This window comes from Lacerta agilis, chromosome 14 (genome assembly GCF_009819535.1).
Source record: "Lacerta agilis isolate rLacAgi1 chromosome 14, rLacAgi1.pri, whole genome shotgun sequence".
In the NCBI taxonomy this organism is placed as follows: domain Eukaryota; kingdom Metazoa; phylum Chordata; class Lepidosauria; order Squamata; family Lacertidae; genus Lacerta; species Lacerta agilis.
Genome location: NC_046325.1, coordinates 44,375,038 through 44,400,589, shown reverse-complemented (window position 1 = coordinate 44,400,589; position 25,552 = coordinate 44,375,038). Strand labels below are relative to the sequence as shown.

The 25,552-nt window shown below is 45.0% G+C and overlaps 1 protein-coding gene across 4 annotated transcripts in view; it reads right to left on the bottom strand.

The window, feature by feature from the left end:
* Positions 1-25,552, bottom strand: part of EPHA5 (EPH receptor A5) — a 243,530-nt gene that overhangs the window by 195,271 nt on the left and 22,707 nt on the right. For all 4 annotated transcript variants that reach the window (XM_033169275.1, XM_033169278.1, XM_033169276.1 and 1 more), the window contains exon 2: positions 20,634-20,698. In XM_033169275.1, the coding sequence (XP_033025166.1) occupies positions 20,634-20,698 (65 nt within the window). The remainder of the gene's footprint in view (positions 1-20,633; positions 20,699-25,552) is intronic.

Below are 25,552 nucleotides of genomic sequence, written 5' to 3'. Positions count from 1 at the left end.
CTGGATCCTATTGTCCTAGGACCAATCAGACTGCTGCATTCTCAATCCTATTGTCCTAGGACCAATCAGACTGCTGCATTCTCAATCCTATTGTTCTAAGACCAATCATACTGCTGCATTCTCAATCCTATTGTTCTAAGACCAATCAGACTGCTGCATTCTGAATCCTATTGTTCTAAGACCAATCAGACTGCTGCATTCTGGATCCTATTGTTCTAGGACAAATCAGACTGCTGCATTCTGAATCCTATTGTTCTAAGACCAATCAGACTGCTGCATTCTGGATCCTATTGTTCTAGGACCAATCAGACTGCTGCATTCTGAATCCTATTGTTCTAAGACCAATCAGACTGCTGCATTCTGGATCCTATTGTTCTAAGACCAATCAGACTGCTGCATTCTGAATCCTATTGTTCTAAGACCAATCAGACTGCTGCATTCTGAATCCTATTGTTCTAAGACCAATCAGACTGCTGCATTCTGGATCCTATTGTTCTAGGACCAATCAGACTGCTGCATTCTGAATCCTATTGTTCTAAGACCAATCAGACTGCTGCATTCTGGATCCTATTGTTCTAGGACCAATCAGACTGCTGCATTCTGAATCCTATTGTTCTAAGACCAATCAGACTGCTGCATTCTGGATCCTATTGTTCTAGGACCAATCAGACTGCTGCATTCTGAATCCTATTGTTCTAAGACCAATCAGACTGCTGCATTCTGGATCCTATTGTCCTAGGACCAATCAGACTGCTGCATTCTGAATCCTATTGTTCTAAGACCAATCAGACTGCTGCATTCTCAATCCTATTGTTCTAAGACCAATCAGACTGCTGCATTCTCAATCCTATTGTTCTAAGACCAATCAGACTGCTGCATTCTGAATCCTATTGTTCTAAGACCAATCAGACTGCTGCATTCTGGATCCTATTGTTCTAGGACAAATCAGACTGCTGCATTCTGAATCCTATTGTTCTAAGACCAATCAGACTGCTGCATTCTGGATCCTATTGTTCTAGGACAAATCAGACTGCTGCATTCTGAATCCTATTGTTCTAAGACCAATCAGACTGCTGCATTCTGGATCCTATTGTTCTAAGACCAATCAGACTGCTGCATTCTGAATCCTATTGTTCTAAGACCAATCAGACTGCTGCATTCTGGATCCTATTGTTCTAAGACCAATCAGACTGCTGCATTCTGGATCCTATTGTTCTAAGACCAATCAGACTGCTGCATTCTGAATCCTATTGTTCTAAGACCAATCAGACTGCTGCATTCTGGATCCTATTGTTCTAGGACCAATCAGACTGCTGCATTCTGAATCCTATTGTTCTAAGACCAATCAGACTGCTGCATTCTGGATCCTATTGTTCTAGGACCAATCAGACTGCTGCATTCTGAATCCTATTGTTCTAAGACCAATCAGACTGCTGCATTCTGGATCCTATTGTTCTAGGACCAATCAGACTGCTGCATTCTGAATCCTATTGTTCTAAGACCAATCAGACTGCTGCATTCTGGATCCTATTGTTCTAGGACCAATCAGACTGCTGCATTCTGAATCCTATTGTTCTAAGACCAATCAGACTGCTGCATTCTGGATCCTATTGTCCTAGGACCAATCAGACTGCTGCATTCTCAATCCTATTGTTCTAAGACCAATCAGACTGCTGCATTCTGGATCCTATTGTCCTAGGACCAATCAGACTGCTGCATTCTCAATCCTATTGTTCTAAGACCAATCAGACTGCTGCATTCTCAATCCTATTGTTCTAAGACCAATCAGACTGCTGCATTCTGGATCCTATTGTTCTAGGACAAATCAGACTGCTGCATTCTGAATCCTATTGTTCTAAGACCAATCAGACTGCTGCATTCTGGATCCTATTGTTCTAGGACAAATCAGACTGCTGCATTCTGAATCCTATTGTTCTAAGACCAATCAGACTGCTGCATTCTGGATCCTATTGTTCTAAGACCAATCAGACTGCTGCATTCTGAATCCTATTGTTCTAAGACCAATCAGACTGCTGCATTCTGGATCCTATTGTTCTAAGACCAATCAGACTGCTGCATTCTGGATCCTATTGTTCTAAGACCAATCAGACTGCTGCATTCTGAATCCTATTGTTCTAAGACCAATCAGACTGCTGCATTCTGGATCCTATTGTTCTAAGACCAATCAGACTGCTGCATTCTGGATCCTATTGTTCTAGGACCAATCAGACTGCTGCATTCTGAATCCTATTGTTCTAAGACCAATCAGACTGCTGCATTCTGGATCCTATTGTTCTAAGACCAATCAGACTGCTGCATTCTGAATCCTATTGTTCTAAGACCAATCAGACTGCTGCATTCTGGATCCTATTGTTCTAAGACCAATCAGACTGCTGCATTCTGGATCCTATTGTTCTAAGACCAATCAGACTGCTGCATTCTGAATCCTATTGTTCTAAGACCAATCAGACTGCTGCATTCTGAATCCTATTGTTCTAAGACCAATCAGACTGCTGCATTCTGGATCCTATTGTTCTAGGACCAATCAGACTGCTGCATTCTGAATCCTATTGTTCTAAGACCAATCAGACTGCTGCATTCTGGATCCTATTGTTCTAGGACCAATCAGACTGCTGCATTCTGAATCCTATTGTTCTAAGACCAATCAGACTGCTGCGTTCTGGATCCTATTGTTCTAGGACCAATCAGACTGCTGCATTCTGAATCCTATTGTTCTAAGACCAATCAGACTGCTGCATTCTGGATCCTATTGTCCTAGGACCAATCAGACTGCTGCATTCTCAATCCTATTGTTCTAAGACCAATCAGACTGCTGCATTCTGGATCCTATTGTCCTAGGACCAATCAGACTGCTGCATTCTCAATCCTATTGTTCTAAGACCAATCAGACTGCTGCATTCTGAATCCTATTGTTCTAAGACCAATCAGACTGCTGCATTCTGGATCCTATTGTTCTAGGACAAATCAGACTGCTGCATTCTGAATCCTATTGTTCTAAGACCAATCAGACTGCTGCATTCTGGATCCTATTGTTCTAGGACAAATCAGACTGCTGCATTCTGAATCCTATTGTTCTAAGACCAATCAGACTGCTGCATTCTGGATCCTATTGTTCTAAGACCAATCAGACTGCTGCATTCTGAATCCTATTGTTCTAAGACCAATCAGACTGCTGCATTCTGGATCCTATTGTTCTAAGACCAATCAGACTGCTGCATTCTGGATCCTATTGTTCTAAGACCAATCAGACTGCTGCATTCTGAATCCTATTGTTCTAAGACCAATCAGACTGCTGCATTCTGGATCCTATTCAACTCAGTACATAACACAGGGCCAGCTTGCATCCAACTGCGCCCCAACTTCCAATTAGAGTTAACTGGAAAATGCAATTGAAACTGAGCAGATGTTGCTCCGGGAAACACAGCAAAAGGGACCGATTCTACAAAGCCAGAAAATCAGGATATTTGGCACAGGCACACTGCACATGATAAGTGAAATATTTTCCCCAACTAAACTGGGCTTCGTATTAATAAACTTATGAAATATTAAGCAAAAAACAGCAGATGGAATATGGGACTTAAAAAAAAAAGGTATTGCAATCAGAATCATAAATATTTAAAATATGGATTAAGTTTTCTCAATTTTTTTTTTAAAGATCTGATAAGACCTGAGCATAGTGCCCGGTAGAATTTGCTCATTTATACCATGGAATGTCAGATACGTACTGAATATCAAGGGACAAACCCTAGCATTTAAGTTGGAGGCCTGACTAATGCTCCAGCTTGCCTCAAGGCTCAGATTCTCATTAACCTCCCCTGCTATCCTTACACATTTCTCGGGAGCCCTGTCTGCTGCAGAAGATGTTCCCCCCCCCCCCTGCAATTTTTTAAAAACCGCTTTCCGACCTGCGCCAGCCACCACCCTTATAAAACCGGGCACACTTTTCAACGCAGCGGCACCCAGATTGGCAGCAGGCCTGGTCTGCTCTCCTGTCCCATCAACCCATTTCCTAGGCAAGGGTCACAGTTAAACGCAATCAAAATTCATTCTCTTCATGTTCTTGGGGGAAAGGAAGGGAAGGGGCGCTTACTTGATTTGGAGGCTAGGCACGCGAGTGTGCAGACAGCTCACCCACAAGAGGAAAGTTAACAGCTAGAAAAAGGAGGAGAACAGGGTGCAGCTTTGAGGCTGTGCTGCGTTTCAGACTTCCTTCTGATTCTGCTTGTCTGCAGAGGAGCAGATAGCTATATTAAGCCGGCAAATAGTCACCTTCCTTGCCACCGCCGTTTGTGTGAATTGCCCCCCGCACCCCTCCTTTCCCAAAGTGGAACGCCTTGAATGCTGGAGAGCGAACTGATGAAAAAGAAGAGGCTCCTTGAGACAGCATGAAATGGCTCTACGCCGTGTGTTTGAAAGACCCTTTCCAGCATAAGGGTGACAAAGTAGCCGGCAGAGAATGAAATTCCTTTTAAAGCAGCTTTCCAGGCTCGGCGTACCTGTCAGGTGCAGAGGCAAAGCAAGGTTTTTATGCCCTGCCATCCCAACTTTGAAGAGGTGTGTTGGCAGGGGCTTGTTTTCTGGGTTCCTTTCCCAGCTCCAAGCTTGAAAGAGCCCACCCTGACTTCACCAGTATTTCTCAGACTCAGCCCAAGGTGAGGGGCAATTCTCCCAGACCCTCCAAGTGTCCCTATTTTCCAGGGACAGTCCCAGATTTACAGAAGCTGTCCCAGTTTCTGATTTGATCCCAAGATGTCCCACTTTTCCTTTGTTGTTCTTCAGTCGTTCAGTCGTGTCCGACTCTTCGTGACCCCATGGACCAGAGCACGCCAGGCACGCCTATCCTCCACTGCCTCCCGCAGTTTGGCCCAACTCATGCTAGTTGCTTCGAGAACACTGTCCAACCATCTCATTCTCTGTCGTCCCCTTCTCCTTGTGCCCTCCATCTTTCCCTTAGGGTGTCCCACCTTTTCCTTAGGGTGTCCCTATTTTCATTGGAGAAATGCTGAAGGATATAGTAAAAAGGTAAAGGTAAAGGGACCCCTGACCATTAGGGCCAGTCATGTCTGACTCTGGGGTTGCAGCGCTCACTCGCGTTACTGTCCAAGGGAGCCGGTGTACAGCTTCCAGGTCACGTGGCCAGCATGACTAAGCCGCTTCTGGCGAACCAGAGCAGCGCACGGAAACACCGTTTACCTTCCCACCGGAGCAGTACCTATTTATCTACTTGCACTTTTTCGTGCTTTCGAACTGCTAGGTTGGCAGGAGCAGGGACTGAGCAACGGGAGCTCACCCCGTCATTGCGGGGATTCGAACCGCCGACCTTCTGATCAGCAAGCCCTAGGCTCTGTGGTTAGCCCACAGCGCCACCCGCGTCCCTATGAAGGATATACCGGTAGTAGGACGTCCCTATTTTCATAGGAGAAATGTTGAAGGGTGTGGAATTATACAACCCCCCAAGCCAAGGAGATGAGTAACTATACACCCTTTAGAAGACATATTTAGGCAGGCCTGTATAGAGAATTTTTTTTTAAAAAAAAGTTAAACGTTTTATTATGTTTATATATATATATATTGGAAGCCACCCAGAGTGGCTGGTACAACCCAATCAGATGGTTGGGGTATAAATAATGAAATTATTACTATTGTTATGGAATAGGACATCCATATTTTCATCGAAGAAATGTTAGAGAGCATGTTCTCTGTTTTGGGGGGGAGAGCAAGGGAACCTGCTGATGAATATTCAGCTAGCCAGTAAGGGTAGTCAAAATTTATTGCTCTTGGGTATCTCAGCTGTGGGCTTGAAAAGGGATTACACACAAATGTTGAATGTAGGCTACGCCAATAATCTTACCCCAAACTTTCCTGAAAAACATGCTTCAGCTTATTGTCGGTTAGTTTCTCATATTGCCTGAGAGAGACCCAAGCAAAATTGTGTGTGTGTGGGGGGGGGGAATTAGTTGCAGGCCCATTAAGGGAAAATGCTGTGACAAAACACTGGTCTTCAGCTCTCCCAGTACTTTAGAAAACACAGGCCTCTCTGTATGCTGCAATCTTTTGGCACACAAAACAAAAGGTCTCAGCCCTGTGTCATTCAAGACCAGACAACAGAACCGCACAATGCGGCGGTCCTTTGACAGAAAACCTGTTATTTCACCCTTCCTCCCTTGTCTCTAATTTGCCAAGAGCTTTTCACGCAGATAATATTACAATCGTGGCGAAGGCCTTGACAACTGCAGCCATAAATCAATTTCAAATCTTTCATTAATCATCTTTCTGTAATCAGTGGCTATTCAGTGCAAATTTACATCTCATTTCTGTTGGCCAAACACCCGCATTAGGGCTTTGAAGCTTAGTCAGGCTTAAATGATTATATATCCCCTAATAAACAGCGAAGTCTTCTCGGTCTGGATGCCGTGAGCTGCATTAAATGGCACAGGAACACAGCCTGTGCTGCATACTACAGTATACGGCGGGCAAGAGGACCCCCCAAATGCACAGCTATTTATCACACAGGGATCCAAGGCTGAGGAGATGCTCGAGGGATTTATGGGTTAAACCACAGAGCCTAGGGCTTGCCGATCGGAAGGTTGGCGGTTCGAATCCCTGCAACGGGGTGAGCTCCTGTTGCTCAGTCCCAGCTCCTGCCCACCTAGCAGTTCAAAAGCACATCAAAGTGCAAGTAGATAAATAGGTACCACTCCAGCGGGAAGGTAAATGGTGTTTCCGTGCACTGCTCTGGTTCGAGGCTCCAGTACTTTGGCCACCTCGTGAGAAGAGAAGACTCCCTGGAAAAGACCCTGGTGTTGGGAAAGATGGAGGGCACAAGGAGAAGGGGACGACAGAGGATGAGATGTTTGGACAGTGTTCTCAAAGCTACCAACTTGAGTTTGGCCAAACTGCGGGAGGCAGTGGAAGACAGGAGTGCCTGGCGTGCTCTGGTCCATGGGGTCACGAAGAGTTGGACACGACTGAATGACTGAACAACAACAAGTGTTTCTGCCTCTAGAGTTATTTAAGTTGGGCATGTTGCTTGGCTAATTTGGGCAGTTATCTATGTAATACCATCGCTATAAGAAATATTTTACAGAATAGCAGGCTTTTTGAAGGAGAGTTGCTTCTACACATACACTGACTTCCTCTATGTAGATATCCACACATGACATGTGGGGACTGGGGTTTGGGGTCAGGACCAAAGAACATTTTGACCCCCAAGGACAAGGCCTTGCTACTCTTCCCTACACACCGAGGGTTCTAAGGAACATTTTAAATAAAACAGAAACCGTATTAATTAAAAGATCATTCATTGCCATATATTATTTACATTATAAAAGCCTCACATTAATTATATATTCACTTTTAGCCGGGAAAAAACCTACTGTACTCAACAAGAAATGAAAAATGTTTCTACTGACACTACATTATAACATGCAAATGGATATCTTTGCATGATGGTGTGGTCCAAGAGCTACAGACCAATATTTAACTCATTACGGTGGTACCTCGGTTTACGAACTTAATCCGTTCCAGAAGTCCGTTCTTAAACCGAAACCGTTCTTAAACCGAGGCGCGCTTTCCCTAATGAGGCCTCCTGCTGCCAGTGCCCTTCCATCATTGAGCTTCTGTTCTTAGACCGAGGTAAAGTTCACAAACTGGGACACTACTTCCGGTTCTGCGGAGTTCGTAAACCAAATAGTTCGTAAACAGGGCTGTTCGTAAACCGAGGTACCACTGTATAAATAGGTGTCTTCAAGGGCAAGCCGCTCTCTTCAAGGGAGGGTCCCACCTGTCCAGACATCCTCAGTCGCTTTTTCGTAAGCTTCTTGAGATGACCGCCAAGTTGGAGAGATCTGAAGGATGCAACACGGCTATGGGAAAGAGATCCCACCCATCCACCAGCTCCAAGATGAGTAAGGCGAATGAGGTTTGCTGTTCTGGCACTGGGCTGTTCATATACCAAGAGCACCACTCAGTACTAGTACTACTACTAGTAGTAGTTACTATTACTACTACTAGTAGTAGTAGTAGTAGTAATAAATTTTATTTATACCCCGCCCTCCCCGGCCAAAATCGGGCTCAGAGCGGCTAACATCAAACATATAACATATTGCCATAAATCAAGCAAGCAATTAAAATACATCCTAGCAAAACAAATCACAGCTTTTCCTAATTTTGTTCAGAGGAAGAGAGGCAGCTGGGAAACCTTAGCCACCCAGCGCTAAAGAACGTCAGTTTGCACTTCTTAGCGCAGAAAGTATTCATCTGCTGTTTAGAGATCTTTCCTATTCTGATTAATACAAGAGGATTCTAGAAGCTACTAGAAGCTTCTCTGTGTGAGAGAAGCAGGAAGGAGCTTCATGATGTTTGGGTTGTACCTTCACAGAAGCTGAGTGCAGCTGGCTTGAACTGGTTTTCTTATCTCTTCCAATTAAGCTCATGCTGACTATAAATACTGTATATTCTGGCGTATAAGACTACTTTTTAATCCAGGAAAATCTTCTCAAAAGTCGGGGGTCGTCTTATACGCCGGGTGGAGAATCTGCGGTCGAGTATATCTCAAACTCTATATTTTAACTGGAAAAGTTGGGGGTCGTCTTATACGCCCAGGCGTCTTATACGCCGGAAAATACAGTAAGCCTAGGTTTTATTTTCTCTTTTTATATCTCTGTTCCTTCTGGTGTGGTATCCTGTACATACAGGTGAAACTCGAAAAATTAGAATATCATGGAAAAGTCCATTTAATTGTAAGCAATTGTTTTCATTAGCTACTGGAGTTTAATATATGAGACAGACTCATGACATGAAAGCAAGAAAAGTCAAGCCTTTGCTTGTTATAATTGTGATGATTATGGCGCACAGCTGATGAAAACCCCAAAGTTGAAATTGTGAATTTGGGGTTCTCATCAGCTGTACGCCATAATCATCACAATTATAACAAATAAAGGCTTGACATATCTCGCTTTGCATGCCATGAGTCTATCTCATATATTAGTTTCACCTTTTAAGTTGAATTACTGAAAGAAATGAACCTTTCTACGATATTCTAATTTTTTGAGTTTCACCTGTAGTATGCTTAGTGTTAAGGTTTAGCCTTGTTGTAAGTTTGTAAGTTTTTGTAACTGCTACACCCGAATTTTTTATGGACTGTGCCAATCCTGAATGTACTGGATTTGTGACCATTATGCTTATTTGCCTTCAGTAGCAAGTAAAGCTCTGCTGGATGAAGTACTATTGCCTCTGGTCTATTTTTGGGAACTCTGCAACAGTGTTTCACATTTTTTCCTCCAAAGGTATGACAAAGAAAGCTCCATCTAGAGCCAGCTGGCCCTCAAGAGGATATGCAAGACACCACAAATTGTGATATAATTTATATAAATGAATGTCATATTTCTGTACTGCTAACAGAAATATTGTTTGAAATAAACTCTGCATATTATAATAAACTGTGTATGGAATGTTAGGGGAGGGGTGGTAACTCTAGTGGGGAACACATTGTGCTCCTCCTGGAGTAGTTTGTCCACCACCCTGGTCACCACCCTGCACTCAAGGAGATGGAGCTCATCTTGTCCAGTGAGTAACAGGATCCAACCCAACGTCAGGAACTGGCTGAACACTGAGGAGTAGCAGCTAGACACTGAGGAATGGGCACCGGGAGTAGGGGGGTTGGAGACTGACTTGGAAGAAAGGATCAGTGATCTGAGGGAGCCAGGAACAGCCAAGAGATGAGAATCAGAGGCAGGAGAAGCTGCAGGGTTGCAGCGGCGGAGGAAGGCGCTTGGGCGCCTGGGGCGGCACGTCCAGGGGTGGGGCAAGCCGCCCATAGGGGCGGGGCACACTGCGGGGCCTCCAGAGTCTGCCTGCCTCCTCCCACTCAGCCGTCCTACAGCTGGGGGGAGGCAGTGGGTGGACCATTTGGGCTGTGCAGATAGACACTTGGCTCAGGTGCGCTGCAGGCCTCATGGTGAGTGCAGCCCGGCATTTGTCGCCCCCCTTGGTGGTGACACCCAGGGCGGTCTGCACCCACCACACCCTTCCTCTGCCCCTGCAGGGTTGGAGAGTGAGGAACAGGTGTGCAGGAGGAGAAAGAGAGAGGGCAGGCTGGGGGAGATTTGAGGATTTCCACATCTCCTCCTGTCCCCACCTCTCCTGCTCGGTTGTCTCCCTGGACCAGAAGAACATTGAAGTAGGAGAAGCAGAAAGCATGCAGGTGGAGTCATTGCCTGTTCGCATGCAGCTTGGGTGGGGGAGATACATAAGCTGAGATCAGGGGTGGGCCCTTCTGTTGCAGTAACTGCCTCATTGGGTGCACACCTAAGGAGTAGCTGAGATACATGGAACCGATGGGCATGCCTTTCCCTAACTTGCAAGTTAATTCCGCGCTCTGGACTTTTTCGGGCGTGACTTTTCGGACGGGCCCCCTGACACCCATGTCGCTTTGGAACGTTGACGTTATGAGATTGTGTCTGCTTGCATATACTAAAAAATGGAAAGCATAATGCTGGCGGTCAACAAAAGAGGTTTAAAGACTCTCTCAAGGCAAATCTTTAAAAATGCAGTATAAACACCAGCCATCGGGAAACGCTGGCCTGTGAGCGCTTCAATCGGAGAACAGCCTTTACCAAAGGTGTTGTGGGCTTTGAAGACACTCGAACTCAGGACGCAAGGGAGAAACAGGCTCAGAGGAAGGCAGGCTTGGCAAATCCGCACCGTGATCAACTCCTGCCTAGAAACCAATGTCCCCACTGTGGAAGGACGTGTGGATCCAGAATTGGCCTCCACGGTCACTTACGGACTCATTGTTAAAACCGTGTTTATGGAAGACAATCTTACTCGGCTACGAGTGATTGCCAAAGAAGAAAGACTCCCCCCCCCCCAGTTGTAAATATTAATATCTAGCATTTTTTTTCAATGCACGTGGATTTTTTTTCCTGCCGTGGTAAAAAAAGTGATTAAAATACCCACATGTTGTTTCTAATACATCCGTTTTATGAAAAAAGATTTATTTTCTTGCTTTAATCAAGTAATGACTTAAAATGATAATTTGGTAGGGAAACAACTTGTCAAGCATTTAACAGATTTGATTAACATTTATAAAAACAGCAGGGGGGCACTGATTTATTACTGTTGCTATTATTATCCAGATTGTGATAGGCCTAGGCAGAGGCAAACAAGCAGAACAAGGAAAGTCAGGTTCGTGTTTCTTTCTTTTTTTGAGGGGAGAGAGAACCTCTTCACAAAGATGATTATGGAGGTACAGTACAAAATAAACTCTTTCCGTAAAGAGAAACCTCTTGTCCTGCCCTTGTGCAAAACACAACAGGGGTTCTCCCTTGTGGTTCAAGGTAGCGACAGAAAAAAGGGAAAGGTAAAGGACACCTGGACGGTTGAGTTCACTCAAAGGTGACTATCGGTTGCGGCGCTCATTCTCGCTTTCAGGCCGAGGAGCCAGAGTTTGTCCGCAGAAGTTTTCCCGGGTCATGTGGTCAGCATGACTAAGCCGCTTCTGGTGCAACGGGACACCGTGATGGAAGCCAGAGGCACAGAAACCTGGGCCGTCTTACCCATAGGTGCTAGGGGTGCGGGGCACCTGGGCGCAAGGCTCTCAGGGGCACCAGGACGAGAGTCCGGGGCTCGAGAGTTGAGTCCGGGGAAGAGCCCAACCATCGGTTGGAGCGCCGCAGTGGGTTCTTCTGCTGCGGGCAGCTCTGCGCCGCGAGTTCGGGGGCGAGCAAGTCAACGAGGCGCTGAGGTGGCTGGCTAGCTCCGCCCTCCTGCGCACCTGGGATTGGCGTGGGCCCAGCACACACTGCTTACACCACAAGGCACCCAGCTTAGCTCAGTCACTGAAGCCGACACCTCTGGCTGTTTGTTGCGCTGGTTGCCCACCCCACCCCCAGGCACCCAACAACTCTAGGGAACCTTTCCTTAAAAAAGGTCAACAACTTTGGGGTTCCGCCCCCCAAAAAGGCTGACAACTCTGGGCAACCGGGGGGGGGGCGCTGGGCAGATCTTTGCACCTCGGCACCGCATATGCTTAAGACAGCCCTGACAGAAATGCCATTTACCTTCCCGCCACAGCGGTACCTATTTATCTACTTGCACTGGCGTGCTTTCAGACTGCTAGGTTGGCAGGAGCTGGGACAGAGCAATGGGAGCTCACCCCGTTGCAGGGATTTGAACCGCCGACCTCCTGATCGGCAAACCCAAGAGGCTCAGTGGTTTAGACCACAGCGCCACCTGCTCCCCTACAGAAATACAGAACCTAAGGGACATGCTCCTTTTCTTCTTTGTAGAAAAGGAGGTATTTCCCCAAAATGCCTTCATATTTTGAAAAAATCAGATTAGTCTATTAAGGAGACATAACGATGAACTAAAAGAAACAAATCAGACACACATACCTTGGCTCCTCCCCCTTCCTTAAATTAAAAAAAAGCCTTTTTATCAGATATCTTGTTTCTCAATGTCCTCTACGGCCAACATGACATATGAGGCAGTCGCATAGCAGCGGTTTTCATTTTAACTATATATAAAAAAAGGAACTTTAAACTGAATTCTCCATAGAAAAGTATTTCTGTCTCAGGGCAACTGCAAATAATTCTTCCCAATACCAGGGCAATCGTCCCAAGAGTCAGTTTTGTGACAGGACAGAGCAAAAGCAACAGTGAGCACAGCCCTGTAGCAGACGTTAAATCTTTTATATGCACTCTGCCGCCTTTGGGGCATTTACAGTAAATCTGGGCAGCCTCTCAACATGGGAACTTGCAGAATTACAGCAGCTACAGTATGAACGAAAGAAGCAGCACAACATGGCTGTGTGTGTACGTTAATGATCCAATTACAATTTCCCCCATAGCAAAGACACATAATATTACTCCTTGCCCATCCAGAACTGACCCCCCACTCTCTCGAACAAAATTTGAAATGGGAATTGAAATGGAAAGCAATAAAAAGTGTTACTAGACAGTGGCGAAGCTGCACGCTCCGGCACAGGGGGCGGAGAGCAGGTCGAGGCGTGGCTGGCAGTGCAAGTAGATAAATAGGTACCACTGTGGCGGGGAGGTAAACAGCATTTCCGTGCGCTCTGGCTTCCGTTGCGCCAGAAGCGGTTTAGTCGTGCTGGCCACATGACCCGGAATGCTCGCTCCCTCCGCCTGATAGCAAGATGAGCGCGCCAACCGGATAGTCGCCTTTGACTGGACTTAACTGTCCATGGGTCCTTTACCTATACCTTTACCTTACCATAGGCACACCCTGGATACAGGACGAAAATGGGCATTGAACCACTCATACTGCAGTGAGTTACTAAAAGAACATTATGATCATTATTTTCCTTCCAACGATAAAAATACAATGGAACCCCGGGTTATGCACACCCCGGGTTGCGGACGTTCGAGTTAAGAACACCTGCGTTTCCGGAGCGTGTGCAACCCGCGCGCAACCCCCGGATGCGCAGAACGTTTGGTCCCAGCTTCTGCCCACCTAGCAGTTCGAAAGCACAGCAAAAGTGCAAGTAGATAAATAGGTACCGCTCCAGCGGGAAGGTAAATGGCATTTCCGTGCACTGCTCTGGTTCGCCAGAAGCGGTTTAGTCATGCTGGCCACATGACCCGGAAGCTGTACGCCGGCTCCCTCGGCCAGTAACGCAAGATGAGCGCCGCAACCCCAGAGTCATCCGCGACTGGACCTAACGGTCAGGGGTCCCTTTACCTTTACCTTTATAGTGACGTCCACATCTTATTCTGAAAGCTCTCTGTCCTCCTCTCCCCTGCCCCACCCCCTGCCTTTGTGAGAGCTTAATTTCCTTTGTCCTTTCGTCCGATCCTGCTTTTCAGTCCTCCCCTCCCACTTTCAAACAAGAACACAACAACACCTGCCTTGTGTGTAACTCATCCCTGCTTTCCTCCAGTGATTTCACTGAACTTCCTGTAGTCAGGAACACTTCTCAGTACTCCTCAGAGTATTTGCTGTGTGCTGCGGCTCACTGTTCAATTACTTGCTGCTGCTGTTGTTGGTTTTTCTGTCTGAGCTTTTAATTTTTTAAAAAATAAGGCAGATGACACCAAAAAAGGCCAGAATTACGCATGGATCTTTTTCATAGCAGAATGTTTTTTTTCTAAAAAGGTTGATTCTTCTATTCCTCCCTCCCTCCCCGCTATGCCCCCACTACCAAAGAAACAAGCCAAGTAATTGCTCCTGACTAGGGAGGGGGCATAATTGTGGGCCCGCAGGGAATGCCAGCTAAATATAGGAAGCAGATATCTGAGGCCTATGTGTGATCTTGCGTTTTTTGCTTTGTTCCCCCTTGCTAATGTTGTTTATCTTTTGAAATGCAGATTATCTAAAACTCCAGACTAAATGGGTATGAGTGAGGTGCTGCAGGAACAGTTTCTGTAAAGGTACAGGGTAAAGGGACCCCTGACCCTTTCCAAAAAATTGCCTACATATCAGATTTTTTTAAAAAAAGCTGCCTGTTTTCAATGTGTTCAAGGGATCAATGAGGGGGTCCATGGCTTAGCCTGTATTAAGAAAGATGCAATATTTGCTTTGCCTGTAACCTGTTAGCTAATACAGTGGTGCCTTGGTTCTCAAACTTAATCCGTCCCGGAAGTCCGTTCCAAAACCAAAGCGTTCCAAAACCAAGGCGCTCTTTCCCATGGAAAGTAATGCAAAACAGATTAATCCGTTCCAGACTTTTAAAAACAACCCACTAAAACAGCAATTCAACATGAATTTTACCCTCTAACAAGATTATTGATCTATAAAATGAAAGCAATAATCAATGTACTGTACTATAAAATAAATAAGACAGTATTGTAAATGATGAAAATTAAAATTATTATTTTAATTTTATTATAATGATGGTAGTCATTGTTTGGAGGGGGGACTTTTATCCATTTCCGCAGTCACATAGTCAATCATTCAGCTGAACTGCGTTCCACACAGTCACAAAAAACAAATTAACCGAAAAAGCCTCAAAAACAAAAACGCAAAATAAATAGCAAACCAAAAAGCACCAAATACAGTGGTACCTTGGTTCACAAACCTAATCCATTCCGGAAGTCCTGTTTGACTTCCAAAATGTTCGAAAACCAAGGCGCGGCTTCTGATTGGTGCAGGCGCCCCGGAAACAAATAGCCGACAGCCGCATCAGACATTCGGCTTCTGAAAAACGTTCAAAAGTCGGAACACTTACTTCCGGGTTTTCGGTGTTTGGGAACCAAGGCATTTGAGAACCGAGGTACCACTGTACTACCTTCCGCTTTGCGTACAGAGGATGCATTCAGGCAGCACTTTGTGCCCTCTTTTCAACATTTCCTTACCTGTTCATTTTCAAGTTTTATGTGATCTTTCACACAACATAAAAGCCGCTTCTGGAAATCTAGTAGAAGTTTAGTGCTCATTTCTGGGTTAATTGTTTCCAGGGGGGGGAAGCAATTTGCAACCCAGTTAACTTGGAGATTTGTGTTATGATTTTCCTGCGTTTTTCACAATAGAGCCACCACTGCTGACATTACAAAATCTGGATTGGTGTCCCAGTACGCAATTCCTTCCCACCATCTGAGATTTAAAATTTTAGTGCAACGTGGTGGGGTGCCAATCAAAAAGCCACCGTTCTGTAACACAATACAACAAGAGACAGAAGCGCTAACATTGTAACCAGGAAAACTTGTGCAATAAGCCCCGTGTCTGAATGTAGCCAGAAGCAAGCTACAGGTCAAAGATATAGGTGTTCTGAAACATCATGGTATTTACAGTTATATTGCCGATTCAATGTTCCAATCTACAAACCAAAATGAGCCAGTCAGCCCTGGAATTAACTGTGGGTGAGGGAAATAGTGGCAACAGAATAAGAACAGAAATAAACGTGCTGGGTGCAATTTTACACAGCAGAAGTACTAAAAGTCATTTCAGAAGTTAAGGTTATCCAGCCTTATCTGATATTCCATGATTTAAAAAGGGATCCATCTTGTTGAGACCCGCTAACAAAACACAAAAACAAAATATGGTCTCAACATCATAAAAACTAAGATCATGACCACTGGTCCCATCACCTCCTGGCAAATAGAAGGGGAAGAATGGAGGCAGTGAGAGATTTTACTTTCTTGGGCTCCATGATCACTGCAGATGGTGACAGCAGTCACGAAATTAAAAGACGTGTGCTTCTTGGGAGGAAAGCAATGACAAACCTATACAGCATCTTAAAAAGCAGAGATATCACCTTGCCGACAAAGGTCTGTATAGTTGAAGCTATGGTTTTCCCAGTAGTAATGTATGGAAGTGAGAGCTGGACCATAAAGAAGACTGATCGCCAAAGAACTGATGCTTTTGAATTATGGTGCTGGAGGAGACTCTTGAGAGTCCCATGGACTGCAAAAAGATCACACTTATCCATCCTTAAAGAAATCAGCCCTGAGTGCTCACCGGAAGGGCAGATCCTGAAGTTGAGGCTCCAGTACTTTGGCCACCTCATGAGAAGAGAAGACTCCCTGGAAAAGACCCTGATGTTGGGAAAGATGGAGGGCACAAGGAGAAGGGGACGACAGAGGATGAGATGGTTGGACAGTGTTCTCAAAGCGACTGGCATGAGTATGGCCAAACTGCGGGAGGCAGTGGAGGATAGGGGTGCCTGGCATGCTCAGGTCCATGGGGTCACGAAGAGTTGGACACGACTGAACGACTGAACAACAACAACAACAACAACAACAACAACAACAACAACAACAAAACACACCTACAAAAATCCCAGCCAGCCTACTTCATTGAGTTCTTGCAACAATAAAATGAGAAAACAGGCATGCATGCCATCTTGAGCATCTATGTAAACGGATGAAGGAAATGCTCACTAATTTACTACTACTGGTTGAGCTCTGGTTGAGTCATCAAATCCTGGGACCCCATAACAACTGAGTAATCCACTAATGGCAAATCTACTTGGTAAATCTGCCCAGTTCTATGCCAAGTTGCTACTAGACGACGAGATTTCCAGGGTGACTTTGGCCATGCCAAGTTTCTGTCTCTGGTGGTCAGGATCACAGATCGATACGTATTAGACAAAAGTCAGAAACTAGCATTGTCTTATGATTTGTCCTAGAAGTCTGTGTGCTTTCAATGTATTTTATATTGCATTGAATTTCGTCAGGCGGGTGTTTTTTTGGGCCACAATAAAGAATTGTTGCTGTAGCCTAGAAATACAGCGTCCCAGGTGGCTAAATTTCTTTTTTTAGCTTCTAAGCGCCGTAAGATTTTACCAGTAATTGATTGTATCGATATGGGGCTATCTGTTTAGCTCCATTCCATTGAGGGTTATGTTTTCCTTTTTTCCTTCAAAGTTCCTTCAGAGGTTTTAATTCTGTACAAATGTATTTTTTCTGACTGACAGTCGAATAAAAGAATGTATGTATGTATGTTGTTGTAGTAGTCATCACATCACTTAAGGTCAGTGACTATATAATTCAACTGCATCAGTTGTGAACATATTATAGGAGCGAAAATCAAATGTTTGAGTGGTCTTCCACGTTTTGAAAACCTCTCTCCACATTTGGAACTAGTCTCCACCCCTATCGTTCTGCCCAGACACTGAGGTCCAGCTCCAAGGGCCTTCTGGTGGTTCCCTCCCTGCAAGAAGCCAAGTTACAGGGAACCAGGCAGAGGGCCTTCTCGGTAGTGGCACCCGCCCTGTGGAACGCCCTCCCACCAGATGTCAAAGAGAAAAACAACTACCAGACTTTTAGAAGACATCTGAAGGCAGCCCTGTTTAGGGAAACTTTTAATGTTTGACAGACTATTGTATTTTAATATTTTGTTGGAAGCCGCCTGGAGTGGTTGGGGAAACCCAGACAGATGGAGATGGGCGGGGTATAAATAATAATAAATTATTATTATTATTATTATTATTATTATTATTATTATTATTATTATTATGTCATGAAGTTCTCTAACCCTGCCTTCTCCCCCTGACATGTGGTTTTGCTTCTACATGAGGGACTCGTCATGCAATTTCCTCCACCATGCAATCTGCTGTTTTTTTGTAGACTGAGATTTAGAAGTAAAGAAATATTTTGCAGCTGGCATTAACAAATCTACTTTATTTTTATTTTATTTTTTTAAAAATGGCATACTTCAAACCAAGCATAAATATTTCCAGAAAGTAATTTGTTTTTACTAGTTTAGGGCAAACCATCACACTGAATCACTACAAAGCACTGGGAAGCTATTAAAATGATGAAGACTCCAATGCTAGTAATAGGCATTAATCAGGCAGTCTACTGAAAGGAAGGGTTGTTTTCCGGCTAAACCTTGCTAAAGCACCACAAGAAGATGAATCTCTAGTACACTGAGCATCCCTCAAAGGACGTCCTGACAGCAGAGCATATGGGGAAGGAAGTTCAGCCTTCAGAAGCTTCTCCTCCTCCGGTTTCATTTTAATTACAGCAACCACTTTTCAAATCTATATCTGGAATTGAGAATTAAATATTTACATAAAGCAGATCTTGAGAGAGAGGGAGGATATTAGGGGAAATGAGAGAAAACAAATGGTGCGCCAGTTGTAGAGAAATAAAGCCGCATTTCCGACATCTGAAAAAAGGCTGTGAATATATTGGGGCACAGATCCCAGAGAAATGGGTTTACTGAACTCAAGTCATCTCCATTCATTCATTCATTCCCCACCCATCTGGCTGGGTTTCCCCAGCCACACTGGGCGGCTTCCAACAGAATATTAAAAACAAGATAAAATATCAAACATTAAAAACTTCCCGTTATGTATTCAGTGGTCTTTGTTTGCCTGAGCTTAAGCCTGGACTAAGGATTCTGAGCTCCTGTGTTCTGATTTGATATATAATATACAGTCACAGAACATTTCAGGATTTGGGCCTCTGCCATTGGCCCTTAAACTCTGAGGCATGATTCACAGTTTAGACAACCAATCACGTTGGGAGTGGGAGTGGCCCAGACCTTCAGAAATGTATATAAGCAGTTGCTTTGTCCCTGCTATCCAGTTCTGTTAGTTCAATAAAGGTTCTTGCTGTTATCACTGTGTCTTGCCTCGTGGGAACCCACCTACACTTCACTTCCCTAAACAGGGCTGCCTTCAGATGTCTTCTAAAAGTCAGATGGTTGTTTATTGCCTTGACATCTGATGGGAGGGTGTTCCACAGGGCGGGCGCCACCACCAAGAAGGCCCTCTGCCTGGTTCCTGTAACCTCACTTCTCGCAGTGAGGGAACTGCCAGAAGGCCCTAGGGACTTCTGGAAAGTAGTCAACAGTCTGGCCAGCTTGGTTTTTTTAAAAAATATTTTTTTAAAAAAGAAAAGAAAACATCCTCCATTATTTTAGTCAATCATTGTTGTCGCACCTGTATACTGACCATTTCTTTTTCCAAGCTAGTAGCAGGCTAAGAGTCCATGACCCTTTAATGGGGAGGTTGGATAGCAACTCTCATTGGCTCCGGCCTGCATGGCCAATGGTCAGGGATGATGGAAGTTGGGGTCCAACCTCAAGTGGAGGGCACCATATTGCTTTAATAGTCTTTGGTGGGAACCTCCAATAAGAAAAGGAGATAAGAATCCAGGCAGACAAGATTTTGGAGTGCAAAACCTCTACAGGCTTGACAATGACTACACACCCACCCATCTGAAGGGAGATGTCATAACAACAAACGGCATTGTGAATTTGAAGGAATGACAGAAACATGCAGGGTTTATTATATTATTATTATTATTATTATTATTATTATTATTATTATTATTATTATTTGTACCCTGCCCATCTGGCTGGATTTCCCCAGACACTCTGGGCGGTTAAAAGCACCTAGATTCACTATCCCATTTATTGTGGATCAAAAGCAGTCATAGTTCCAGAGCATATTATCCAGACTGGGTCCCCACTGATGTTTTTGCTCCAAAAATAAAAGAGGTCATATTAGATGTTAAATAGTGGGTGGACATAGCAGATGACACAGTGATTTTCCAAGCAGCTCTCTTTATTCTCAGGCTGGAACAGGACTGAACTGAAGGGCTCAGCAGCCTGCTTATATAGAACTCAGCTACAAGCAACAGCAACAACTTTCTGTAGTTACCCAATTCCATGAATGCCACTTTCAATCCCTCATTTGCATGTGCGGACCTGAGTGAGAACTGCAGCAGAATGAACTATACACACACACCCCTAGCGGCCTAGGGTGAGAACTTCAATACATAACATACTTGTTTAAACATGCGACTAATGTCACCTAGCTTGGCCCCAAGATCTGGGAGATTCTGGGCAGAGTTACAGTGGTACCTTGGGTTAAGAACTTAATTCGTTCTGGAGGTCCGTTCTTAACCTGAAACTGTTCTTAACCTGAGGTACCACTTTAGCTAATGGGGCCTCCCGATGCCGCCGTGCGATTTCTGTTCTCATCCTGAAGTAAAGTTCTTAACCCGAGGTACTACTTCCGGGTTAGTGGAGTCTGTAACCTGAAGTGTCTGTAACCCAAAGCATTTGTAACCCGAGGTACCACTGTATCCGGAAGCTGAGTTGCAGCCTCGAGCGTAGGGGTGCACAAACTGCTTCTGGAGAACCCTGCACGAAGGAGAACTATTATTAGCACATCACACGGCACAAGAGAAACTTACCCCGTTCTTTGGGTAGGCTATCCATCCAAGATCCCCCATTACAGATCGAGAGTCCAATAAATTCACTGAAAAATAAAATAAAAAAGAATGTGAATTAGGGGTGTTGCAGGGGGAGGTAAATAATTGCGGTTGCCTCAGGAAACAAGTGACCATTTACTTTTTATAAAATTCTATTCTATTCTACTCTAATGCAAAAAAAGAACAACTGCTCACAGCACACAGTCACAACCTCCATTAAACCCAAGCACAGTTGGGGCTCTGAAGCACCTCTATGGAAACTCTAGCCTAGCAGATGCCTTTATCCAAAAGCCAAGTGTAAAAGAGGCAACACGTAGACCGATGAATGATGGGCACAATTATGTCTTTATAATTTGCAGCGAAGTAATAATAGCTGTACAATCTGAGTAACGAAATACACCCGGTGAGACAGCGTTCCGGATAAATACACTGTTTCGACGTGGTCTTCTTCAGTATATCACTTAATGTACATACAATGGTACCTCGACTTAGGAATTTAATCCGTTCCGAATGCACATTCGTAGGTCGAAAAATTTGTAAGTCGGAAAAAGCGATTTCCCCATAGGAATGCATTGGAAACGAAAAATTCAGAAAAATTCATAAGTCGAGTAAACCGCATCTAAAATTCATAAGTCGAGTAAACCCCATCTAAAACTGCCAACGGATGTCCATTCGTAAGTCGAAAAATTTGTATGTCGAGTAATTCGTAAGTCGAGGTACCACTGTACATCTTCTCTGGAGCAGTGGTCATACCCATATGTAACCACTACTCCCATCATTCGTCGGTCTACGTGTTGCCTCTTTTACACTAGGCTTGAAGTTTGCAACACAGGCGTTTATCTTATTCTTCTTTATCCAAAAGCCAAGCATCCTGCTCTTAGCATTGTGGACCATATTTTCCTGAGCACGACCCGGCAGGGAAAGGCGAGAGAGAGGATTATATACTGCAAGGACAGTAAGCACAAACCTTACGTGCATTTAACTTGTGTGCATTCAGCTTTACGCACTTGGCATAAAAATAAATTTCAAAAGGGGTGGAAAGGGGACAGGCATCCGGGGGGGAAAGACTTTGGCAATCCCACCCGCCATTGCACCCAATGTGTTTTGACTATACAGTGGTACCTTGGTTCTCAAACTTAATCTGTTCCGGAAGTCCATTCCAAAAACAAAGCGTTCCAAAACCAAGGCGCACATTCCCATAGAAAGTAATGCAAAATGGATTAATCCGTTCCAGACTTTTAAAAACAACCCCTAAAGCAGCAATTTAACATGAATTTTACTAAATAGAAAATCCTTTCCAGTAGCACCTTAGAGACCAACTGAGTTTGTTCTTGGTATGAGCTTTCGTGTGCATGCACACTTCATGAATTTTACTGTCTAACAAGACCATTGATCCATAAAAATGAAATCAATAAACAATGTATACTACTGCAGTCACACAATCAATCAATCAGTACCTGAACTGGGTTCCACACAGTCACAAAAACAAACAAACAAAAAAGCCACAAAAACGCAAAATAGCAAAAACAGACCTCAGCGTAACACTCAAAACGGAAGTGTGGCACTCAAAACGGAGCATGTTCAGCTTCTGAAAAAAAGTTCGAAAATGGGTTTGCGGCGTTCTGGTTCCAAGTTGTTCAAGTACCAAGCCGTTTGAGACCCAGGGTACCACTGTACGTGGTTTTGGTTTCAGGCACCAACCCTGGGACATAACCCCCGTGTAAGTTGTGGGCTTACTGTATCAAATCATCATGCTGGACTATGTGAATATATACTGCTTGCACTGTACAGTTTACACCCTACAGTCAATTCACATGTGGAAGGGTTAGGGCCATAGCTCAGTGGCAGAGAATTTAAGGACCTCAATGCTGCAGCTAGAGGTTGCAGCACTGTGCAAATTGGCTGCAACATTATTGCAGCTGGCAAGATTAGCACAGTCCGGAAAAGGCACTGTGGGGGTCTTGTGCTCCCTTCCCCGTGGGATAAGAGCCTCTCCAGGAGAGGGAGAGAAGAACAGGATATTTACAGGATCAGACCAAAAAAAAAAAAAAAAACTCTAGAAAGCAGGTGCAAAAGGAGAGAAAGAGAGAGAAACGGAAAGAGCAAGGCTTGTAGAGTGAAAGCGAGACCAGGTAGCAACAAAATAAGGAGCGGAGCTTCAGGAAGCTGGTGTTTTGTTGCCAAGGTTGCCATGCTCAGACCCCAGGAGAGGGCAGAGTCTGGGAACTGGATTGGAGCCTGGTGAGGTAGAGGCAGAACCCAGTACAGTACTTCTCAGCAAGCTCAGAAGATGTCACCTAGCTGGCTGAAAAGGTCAAGCTTAGTGAAACATAGTGGGAGCAAATAGCAAAAGCTCTCAAGTCTAGTAGAAAACAGAGCCCTACCCTTGTATTGATGCTTTTGAATGATGGGGCTGGAGGAGACTCTTGAGAGTCCCATGGACTGCAAGAAGATCAAACCTATCCATTCTCAAAGAAATCAGCCCTGAGTGCTCACTAGAAGGACAGATCCTGAAGTTGAGGCTCCAATACTTCGGCCACCTCATGAGAAGAGAAGACTCCCTAGAAAAGACCCTGATGTTGGGAAAGATGGAGGGCACAAGGAGAAGGGGACGACAGAGGATGAGATGGTTGGACAGTGTTCTCGAAGCTACTAACATGAGTTTGGCCAAACTGCGAGAGGCAGTGAAGGATAAGCGTGCCTGGCGTGCTCTGGTCCATGGGGTCACGAAGAGTTGGACACGACTGAACGACTGAACAACAACAACCCTTGTATTTCAGTCCCTTTCCCTAGAGTTTATGCTTTTCCCTGGAAAGGAAGCGAGCCAACCACAACCACACATATATACAAATCTTTGGATCGGACCCTAAAATCTGCTATCGGTTCCGTTTTGTTGCAGGAACAAAAGTCTGCCACACAGAAGGAGATATGGCATTTGACAAGAAAAACTGGTGACCAGTCCCAGGGGAGACAAAGCTCTAGTAAAACAGAGGCAGCCACCCCAATGGGAGTTGCAGTGGAGATCTGGAGAACATCTTTGGCCAACAGCCATGTTGGCTGGGGCTGATGGCGGCTGGAGCTCAACAACATCTGCAGGGCACACAGTTGGCTACATTCACATGATTTGAGCCCCAGGTAGCCTTTGGCTTCTAACTGTGAATCCATGACTTTGGGAATGGCGTTCCAGAACTGCTATGGGGAAGGCCTAAGGAAACAGTCCGCCCAAGACTGATGGCACCGACCATCTCACTCCTGAGACAAATCTGTTGACAAACTGATTTCAGGCTTAGTCTGTTGCGCTGTACAATCCAAGAGAGAGCAGAGATTTATGAGAATGCTTTGGGTGCCAGGTGGGGAGCACCCATCATGCATTTTAGGATTTCAGGAGGCTGTGAAGCAGCAATCCTTGGCAGAATGCACCTTCCGCTTTAGGTAGAATTGCACTCCGTTTTCTCTGCCTGAGATGAAATCCACAGCTTCTGCCCTGGCAAGCTCTACAGCCAATTAACAGACAGTTTTGCATTAAATAGTAATAAACTATTCCCTAGCTCGCGACATTTTCCTTGCGTTACCTAAAATCCGTAGTCCAAACAGAGAGGGCATAATTAAAACAACGAATCTGCACACACTTAGGCGAGCTGAGGAAAATTTTAGCAGCTTCCATTTTGGGCTTATAGTTAACAGTCTGTTGAGCCTTAAAAAAAATAAAAAAGTCCCTGCTAAACTAACACAAAGCCTAATTTTGTAAGAGAGTGAAGGCGTTACTTGGAAGGCAACAAATTCATTTCCAATTCATCTTAGAGGCCTTTTGTTTTTCATAATTTCCTATTGATTTTTGCAGATATTGTTTGAAACTACACCAACCCCATCTTTGCTTTGCGTGGCCAGGTGGAGTCCCCCGAACCCCAGGCAGCCCCTGAGGGAAATAACGATGCGTGACAACATTCTATGGGATTAAATTGGCCACAACTTGATTAATATTCAGATGTAGGAAGACCTTGGCTCAGGCATTGGGCATTTATCCTTCCCAGCCCCCCAGCCGGGGTTATCCAGCATGATTGGGGAGTGGGCTAACTCTGGAGAACATATGTTCAAGCAGATAGCCCACCCCACCCCCCGTTCGCCGCCGCTGGAGTGGGAGGGCAGTGATGACCCTGGGCATATGGTCAATGCCTCCCCCTGAGACCCCTTTAACGGGAACCCTGTTATCGCCACCGCAATGGAGGTGGGGGTCACCGCCCCACACCCCCCCCAATCTTGTAGATGACAAAAGGATTTCACCCAAGGCCTGCAACCGCCAAAGTTGTGACGAATTGCTACGGGAAAGGCGAAACCTGCCAATGCAGGGAAAGTCCTTTCCGGCCCTTTAACAGCGACCTTGTCATAGCAGCGCCTGCGTGCCTGTGTGGCTGTGGAAAAAAAGGGTGGTTCAACCTGAAAAGTAAACATCAATTGAGGGAGTGGAGGGTGGGGAAGCTCTGAATCCAAAGGCCGCTTCCCTGGTATGACTCAACTCCTATTTTGTGTACTGAATAATCCCTCCTTCTACCTGGCCAATCCCCCCGGCAACACCTCCCCAGCTGGGATTGGGGGGCTGCTAGAGTCAGTGGAGTCCACAGGTATCCAACCTGGGAAGGCGCTGCCAGGACCAACTGCCAGGAGCTGCACCGTGATCCAATGGGGCTACTTGCAACCATGCAAAAGGCGCACCCCATTTGATGTGGGGGAATGCTCATTATTGATAATTCTGTTACTAAAGTTACATAAGAACTGCATTAATCCAAGACAGGCTATTGTTCCATCTCAGCTCCGTGGTGTCTACTGTGGTTGACAACGGTTCTTCTCCAGGGTTGGACAGCTGTATATATTGTTCGTTCCTGGAGATGGAAGCTGAGAACTGC